At 41.6% G+C, this 9,134-nt stretch overlaps 1 protein-coding gene across 1 annotated transcript; it reads left to right on the top strand.

Annotated features, from left to right (window-relative positions):
* Positions 1 to 915: 915 nt before the first annotated feature.
* Positions 916 to 1,563, top strand: LOC113352524. The gene is made up of 2 exons (XM_026596335.1): positions 916 to 1,041; positions 1,243 to 1,563. The coding sequence occupies exons 1-2, from the start codon at positions 916 to 918 to the stop codon at positions 1,561 to 1,563; spliced, it is 447 nt and encodes a 148-aa protein (XP_026452120.1).
* Positions 1,564 to 9,134: the final 7,571 nt, after the last annotated feature.

Genomic DNA, 9,134 nt, shown 5'->3' with positions numbered 1-9,134 from the left:
TTAGTAGCTTACTTTATTATTATGATATATCACGTTGTGTTACTTCAATAAGGCCGGTTTCTATGGCAACATGCTAAACCTTCCATTTATCATGCCAGCTGGCCCGACAAACTGGCCGAGCCATTATGGGAGAAAACATAAACGATCGAGTCTCCAGCGAACGGTTGAGAAAAGACCGACCGGCCTTAAGAAGACCGCTAGCAGTCTTTTTAACACACGTCGGTCTTGTAATCGTCGGTTATCAAATAGTGAAATAACGGCTATGAACCCTCCACGTTTCTCTATAAATTCATCCCATTCAATTCAATTTAATCACACCTAATTTTCTCATTAACTCTATCTTACTCACTCTTTTGTACCTTAATTATCTGTTTAATTTTTTTCAACTCAATGGATATGGATTCTTCTGACGAATAAGTGCGTATTCATATGGATCGATTTGAATAACAACAACGAATATTCGTTCAGGCGTTGAATCAAATTGATGATGAGTCAGATGAAGATAAAGAACTAACCAACAACTTTATGCAGCTATATTCATCGGGGAAAATACCTAGAGATCCATAGCCAAGAGAAGTCTTCACAAGAAGATATACGTACCGGGGTCGGGATAAATGGCACGAGAAGCTGATGCACGATTATTTTCTTCCTGACTGTGTGTTCTGGGATAAATGGCACAAGAAGATATACCCCATAGCCAAAGTCTTATCTAAATATTATTGGTGAGCTTTGTCAGGTATAACCTCAATTTAATTATCAGTATGATGCACTGAATATTAGGGGTCATAGCCCTGAAAAAAAGGTTACTTCGACTTTGAGGATTTTGGATATGGAAGACCTCCAGATTCTAATGATGAGTACCTTCGCATTGGCAAAACAACTGCATACAAATATCTTGCGCTGTTTTGCGAAACAATGATTAATCATTTTGGTCCTACCTATTTACGAAAACCAACTGATGCAAATGTTAAAGGAATATTAAAGCAGAATCAGGAAAGGGGATTTCCTGGAATGCTGGGTAGTCTTGACTACATGCATTGGGTATGGACCGGATGCTCTACCTATTGGGTCGGTCAGTATAAGGGTCACTACGTAAAACCAACAGTGATCCTTGAGGCTATTGCTTCTTATGATTGTTGGATATGACACGCTTTTTTTGGTCTCCCTGGATCTCAAAACGATATAAATGTTTTACACAAATCTCATTTGTTTGAATATTTAAAGTATGAAATTTCTCCTCAGGTAAATTTCAGTATCAACGGGAATCACTACACTCATGGTTATTATCTTGCAGATGGAATTTATCCAAAATGGTCAACTTTAGTTCAATGTTACCGCCAGCCACCTGCCGGTGAAATGGGTCGTTCATACTCGTATTTCAATAGAAAACAAATGAATCTGAGAAAGGATGTGGAACGGGCTTTTAGAATTCTGAAGCGGAAGTTCACAATTGTTTGTGGGCCTTATCATGGTTTAAGTGCTCGTGAAATGCATAAGACTATGCTGACTTGCATCATTATGCATAACATGGTTATTCAGGAGACCCGTCGTAATAAGAATTAGACTAACCATCAAGATGAAGACTTAAGGCATGAGATTATACCAGCTAGAGGATTACCTTCAAGAAACTATGCGCAAATGACCAGTCATATTGAGAACAGAACTCTGTATAACAGGTTGAGGGAAGATCTCAGAGCGAATCTGTGGGCTGAGTTCGGAAGAGATGGGGGACGAATTGAGTAGTGTTTGTTTCATTTGTTTTTGTTTTTTTATTATTGTTTCATTTGTTATTTATTTTTATTTTTTTAAATTATTTATGTTTCATTTGTTGTTCCATAATTTTGTTTTGTAGTTGTTTTTTAAGTTTAAATTTTTTAACGGTCATTAAAAGTAGCGGTCTAGACTTCATCTCTAGCGGTCTAGACTCAACCGCTAGCATTCCTTATAAATCCTTCACTTCATCCATTTCAAACTCACACATCACTTCTCTACAAAAACTTCTCTACTTTCTGGTTAAATTATGGATGATCCTAGATTCACTGAAGATGAAGATTTATCTCTTTGTAGAAACTATGTAATGCACTACCGAAAGAGAGGTGAAGAATGACGGATGAACGGTTACCTAGTATGAGTTATTTGGGTAAAATTCATGATGCCTTCTGCACAGAGACAGGTAATCCTCATAACTGGGATCGTGCTGCTTTGTTTTGCCGATTCATGGATATTAAAAAAGAGCTTGCGGATTTTATAGCTATCAAAAGGATTGTCACTCGATACCGTCTTAGAGGTGAGACTAATGTTGAATTTGGAATACGAACTAGAGAAGAGTGGCGAAGATGGAAACGAAAAGATTTCGAATACGAAGTGCATTACCAAATTCTTAAGGAGTTTTTAATAACTCGTATGGGATGTTAAGCTTAATAATGTTTTCATGGATGTTGTCAAGTTTAAGTTTTAATGTACTGCAAAAAAATTAGTTTAAATTTTAATGTAATGAAAAAAGTAGAATTTGTAATGAAAAAACCAGAACTATTTCATTCACCGTAACCAAACTACTATATATTCCTTAAAATCAAAGCTGACACATTAATTAATTAAGTGGCACTACTTCATCGTCGTCTTCATCATCCTCATCTTCAGCTTGAACCCCAAATTGTTTTTCCATGTTTCTCTTGTTTCTTTTTTCTTCCAATTCCTCTGTTAACTTGTCCATCTCCACCTCTCATTCCATGAATTGTCTGGGATTCATTTTTTCGGTGTTTGCATTTAGAATCTTATTATTGTCATAGTCTGAAACAAATTTTTCTTGAGTTAGTCTATGTTTTTTCATCTCCTTAGTCAAGAACTTGCGATCTACAACTCTTTGTTTTTCGACGACCTTCTGATGCTCTTTCAAAGTTTCAATAGTACTACTACCTCCTTCACTTTCTTCTCCTTTTTGGGAAGCTTTTCTCGCTACTCTTGCTCCATTTCTTCCTAATAATTTTCTCTTAATTGCAGTATTGACATTCAAGTTGGAATTGTTGTTTCTGGTGAAGAAAATGGATTATCTGAAGGGGGATGAGATGATTGAGATGGTTATGAAGCTGGCGTTGAAGGTGAAGAAGTGTATGCTGAACTTGCAGGTACATTCTGCATGTTTGCTAACACTTCTGGATTATATTTAGCCAACACTTTTAAAATATGATAACAACTTTCATAAGCAAAATTGTTCCCATGTTTATGGTGCCAATCAGTTCGGCACTTTCGTTCGACATCAACATCGACAAGACCGCTCTCTCGACCACAAGCAACTTGCAGTAGAGCAGCGACATACAAGGCAACTTGGGTGTTGATTGTAACAAAGCGCTCGTGATGTTAATAGTTTCGTTTCGAAAGTTAGCAAATATGTTATCCCACAACTTGGTAGATTGTTGACTGGCACCATCGACACTATCTTGTTTAAAGAACACATAGTTTCTGCAAATGCTTTCATCTTCAGCTACGCTAAATTTTGGACCCCTAATCTTCTTCTTTTGTTGTTTAGATTGAGTATTAGATTGAGACATATTAAAGAAATTGTACAATACAAGTGAATAAAATAGTTAGATGATGAAATTTGTTTTAGATTAACAAATGTGAAAAGTAGAGAAGAGAAGGTGTGAGTTAAAATGGTAGAGGAATATGGTATTTATAGGGGGAAAAAATTATGGCCGTTGGATCAGATTATACTCAGCGGTGCAAACTAAACCGGCCGGTCTTAAAGGAACCGCTAACGGTATAGTTAACACCTAACGGTGTAGAATGGACCGAGCGGTCGAGACTCGACCGCCCGGTGAAAACTTGACCTGGCCTAACTAAGTGGCAAATTTTCCACTTAGCCAGGCCAGTTTGTCAGTTTTTCTCCTCCATAGTGGGTGCTTAAATGGCAAACTCTTAGATTTGCCACACCCATAGGAAGGGGCCTAAGATCACACCAAAACAAGTTGTTTTGTGAGCCCTCGGGATAACGTGGGTCACTTCATGTCTCGGACGCAGGTCCGTCTCAAATGAAGATCTCATAAATTTACTCAACATTGGTATAATCAGTACAGTTGTGGATCTTGATTCCCCGTGATCAATAGTTGTTGTTGTGCCTCATGTGGATTTTTTCTCTAATAATTTTTTTTTTTTGTAACTCCGAATTTTATTAATGAAATATATTTGTTTCTTCCTCGCTTTGGCTATCTGGTGTTATTGCTCCATTGATTGCTTTGTTTGGCTACTTTTCATTGTCGCTTCGTGTGATTTCTATCATTGGATGCTTTATATGGCCGTTTCATGTGTCTACTTTGCATGGCTGCTTCGTGTGATTAATTTGTTTAATCATTTGCATGGTCGTTTCGTGTGACTTCTCCGTCCAACTGTTTTGTATGGCTATTGTATATGATATGACTACTGTGTATGAGTGCTTTGTTTGGCTGCTCCGTGTGATTGCTCTATTGGGACACTTTGCGTGGACGTTTTTTGTTGTAACCTTGTAGACTATTATGTCATCTACTATCACGTTTCGTTGTTTATCTTTCTGCATCCAATATTAGGTCGGCATAACCTATGGTAAGGCATTTGTATTAGTCGATAATCATGATTCTCTTTTTTTTTTTTTCCCGTGTAGTGGTTTTATTTATTTTGTATTTGTTCATTCGAAATGAGCGTACCATCACATCTATGTGATGGCATGTAGAGACAGTCGAAATTCGTCGTCTGCCTTGCGACATGTGGACTTCCTGTTACATCCCCATATTGCTGGACTAGGGGGATTTCGTAACTGTGAAAAGGGCAATATCGTTCCCGTATTGTTCGATCTTGCTGGTGTCGATTCACAGGCGTTGCTAGATTTTTAGTCCTTGGGTGTTTGATGTTTATTTTTCATATGGCCAATTTTGGTTGTTTTTTGGTTTGCCCGTATCGTCGTATTGTTTTTTCGTTATTATTGTATTTATTTATTGCCGAACCCTGTTTCCGTCCTTGGCTACCTCCTACGGGTCTGCTTGTTACCTTTTGTCGGTACTTCCATATTTATGGCTTCAATTAAGGTTCTTATGGTGATTGCAAAGTAGTTAGTATCAGTCGCATCAGCTGATATATCGTGTTTCGTCCATTTGACTGAGACGATATGCTTAACATCGATCATACAATAATATTCCACTTTCATCGGGCATCAGTTTATCAGGTCGCTGTGTCAGTCGCCATATCGTCCAATGAAATCATTAAGGATATAAATGTAATATTGGTAAAATTTTCTTCTTCTTTCAGTTTTATTTATGTTTTTCATATTAACCCCATGTTTAAAATTGTTAAGTTTGTAGATTTCACGTTTTTAAACTTTTGACTTTGAAGTTAAATTTGCGTGTTTGTTCGAATGTCAAGTATGTTTGTTTGAAATGATGAGAGAAGCACGTAAAAGACAATATATAATACATAACATGCACACTAAAACTTTTGAGTGACATAATGGTTAACTACCTGTAAATATAAAAGGTCATTTTAACAATATGTCATTCTTATAATATGGTGACACATAGCATTATGTTCATTCGAGAGCAAGGTACATGATGGCAGTAATACCGGTTCTGAATATTTATTATGCATAATATGTAAACACCTAGAAGGGAAAATGCTACCAACACCAGTGGTATCCTGAAGACATTAGTGCTCTATTTTAGTGGTCAATCCATCTAGGAGTTGTCTAATCATTCTCGATTCTATATATAAGTAGATATTGAGTTGCACAGCATGAATATGAAATATGTAGAATATTGAAATCTCAGCTGAAAGACTCTAATATTGTCGTTACATATTTATGCTCTGAAGAGGTAACATGATCAGTCAGAGATCATCGTAACAAGAACTTTACATCTAAAATATACAATGGAAATTTTATATACTTCTGAAACCGAGGTTAGAGAAACGAAATTATGATTTTATAATTTTAACCCTCGTCTTACATACCCTTTTCCGTACCTTAAAGAGATCAAGCACGGCTTGTAGTTCATCGATGACAAGACAAGCAACTAAATCCAATGTGTGTTGCAAGGCCAAAGCCAAGCAAATCCTAGTCTGTATATACCTGTTGATGGTGGTTTTTAGCTTAGGGTTAAAATCGTAAAACCATACAACTGACATGACGTCATTATGACCATTAGCACATTTATTGAATCGATCATCATGCCTACGTAAGAATTACCAGGGTACCTTTTTTTATGTGTCATGTTCCACGGCAGAACCCTTAACATTGACCGACATCATCTATACCAAATCCTAATTCTCATGCTACCGGGCCAAGGCATGCCAACCATGCCAGACGCACCACTGTGTCAATGGCAAACCATGCCATCCACATCTCTGCGCCAAAGCATGCCAACCATTCCATCCGCGCCGCCGTGCCATCCGCGCCGCCGTGCCAGCCGCGCCGCCGTTCCAGCCGCGCCGCCGTGCCAAGTCATGCCAACCATGCCAGCCGCACCACCGTGCCAATGGAAAACCATGCCAGCCACGTCTCCGCGCCAAGCCATGCCAACCATGTCATCCACATCTCCGCGCCAAGGCATGCCAACCATGTCAGCCACACCACTGTACCAATGGCAAACCATGCCAGCCACGTCTACCGCGCCAGGGCATGCCAACAATGCTAGCCGCACCATGCGCCAATGGCATGCATAACCCTTGGCCCCACCATGCCAAGCCAACCGCACCTTTCCTTGTCCCCAACCATGCTAGCCGCACCATGCGCCAATGGCATGCCAAACCCTTGGTCCCACCATGCAAGGCCAACCGCGCCTTGCCTTGGCCCCAACCATGCTAGCCGCACCATGCACCAATGGCATGCCAAACCCTTGGCCCCACCATGTCAAGTCAATCGCACCTTGCCTTGGTCCCACCATGCCAAGCCGTCTGTACCAAACCCTTGGCCCCACTATGCGAAGCCATCCGCGCCATCGGCCTTGGCCCCACCATGCCGGCCTTCCCCATGCGGCTACCAAAACAAAGGCGTGCGACGATCAACGACCACCCTTCCATCCTAGATGCAAATTCTAGCCGTCCAAGGTCGCCAAAAAACGCATGGTAACTTTGGCCCAAAACCCTAGTTTTGGCCACGACAAACCGCGCAAAGGAATGCCATGCCACATGTGCCAATGACATGCCAACCACCTTGTCGCGCCATACCATGCCGGCCTTCCCCATGCGACTACCAAAACGAAGGCGTGCGACGATCATCGACCACCCTTCAATCCTGGATGCAAATCCTAGCCGTCCAATGTCGCCAAACAACGCATGGTAACCTTTGGCCCAAAATCCTAGTTTTGGCCACGCCAAACCGCGCCAAGGCATGCCATGCCACATGTGCCAATGACATGCCAACCACCTTGTCGCGTCATACCATGCCGGCCTTCCCCATGCGGCTACCAAAACGAAGGCGTGCGACGATCAACGGCCACCCTTCCATCCTAGATGCAAATCCTAGCCGTCCAAGGTCGCCAAACAACGCATGGTAATCTTTGGCCCGAAATCCAAGTCTTGGCCACGCCAACCGCGCCAAGGCATGCCATGCCACATGTGCCAATGGAATGCAAACCACCTTGCCGCGCCATACCATGTCGGCCTTCCCCATGCGGCTACCAAAACGAAGGTATGCGACGATCAACGGCCACCCTTCCATCCTGGATGCAAATCATATCCGTCCAAGGTCGCCAAACAACGTATGGTAACCTTTGGCCCAAAACCCTGGTTTTAGCCACGCCAAACCGCGCCAAGGCATGCCATGCCACATGTGCCAATGGCATGCCAACCACCTTGCCGTGCCATACCATGCCGGCCTTCCCCATGCGGCTACCAAAACGAATGCGTGCGACGATCAACGGCCACCCTTCCATCATAGATGCAAATCCTAGCCGTCCTATGCGGCTACCAAAGCGAAGGCATGCAACAATCAACAACCACTTTTTCTTCTAAGATGCGGATCTTAGCCGTCCAAGGTTACAGCTAACACATAGTAATCTTTGGCCCTAGTTTGGTCGCTCCTAAACAAAGCCAAAACCTTAACTTTTGGCCGCGCCTAAACTGGGCCATATTAAAGCCATACTGATCATACTTTCATGCCACTGGCTACCAAACGAAAGGTTGCAATAATCAACGGCTAACTTCCTCTTAAGATGCAAGATCTCGACCATTGAAGATCACCACCGAGCCGGAAAGTCTCCCAAGCTCAACTTTCCAGACAACAAAAACATGCTACATGTTTTCCATGAAAACACTCGAGACATCAAAACATGTCACAAACTGGGGGATGCTCATTGGGTATTGGTTTGGCGGTTTACAGCGTGCGGCGTACACTACGCTCGTTATAAGAAAGTGTCATAAGGATGAGGCGGTTAGTAAATACAAGGGAGTAATGGTGAAACGCTTTCTTTTATGGAACATCAATTCCAAGCGTTACCGGTTACCACCTCCACCCATTTACTTACCCGTTTTCCATTTCTTAACGAGACCAGAGTACGTTTCACTTCGACTTGTATAAATAGGCATTACCTATTTCCACCGAAAAACAAGTTCAGGTCAGGAGGATACAACACTTAGAAAACATTTGCTATCTTTCCATCTGTTAGCTTCCCACTTTCTGATACAATTCGTGAAACAACTACTTTTCCAGAATCAAGTATTCTGGTCTCAACACTTTCTTCCCTTCCCTCCCCAAAACCAACCCTTCACCTTCACTTTGTGACCGAAGCAAGTCTGGAATGGCCATTTCTTGGTTTAGGCCGGATTTGTGCAGATTGATCTCTCGAATAAAAAGTACTCCCTTGCAGTACATTATTTAGGGTTTAAATTCGTTTCTCACCCACACACCCGAAATTACCAGAATCAGCATAAACCGTTTTCACCCTCAAACAATTGGCGACCACAGTGGGAGATTGATCTTTCGGTTACAATGTAAATTTTCGACCATCGATCTCATGCTTCGACCCAGAAATCAAGGCGATAGAAGTAGGCGATACGCTTAGGGATCGACGACTCAATTACCAGACGACCCGATTATCAGTCTTGACATGGCGAGGGATGACTGGGGACTGCTTAGAGGTTAAAAGCGAACGATCCAACCAGGGATCGACGACTCA

This window comes from Papaver somniferum, chromosome 2 (assembly GCF_003573695.1).
Source record: "Papaver somniferum cultivar HN1 chromosome 2, ASM357369v1, whole genome shotgun sequence".
Lineage (NCBI taxonomy): Eukaryota > Viridiplantae > Streptophyta > Magnoliopsida > Ranunculales > Papaveraceae > Papaver > Papaver somniferum.
This window is presented reverse-complemented; position numbering and strand designations above follow the sequence as displayed.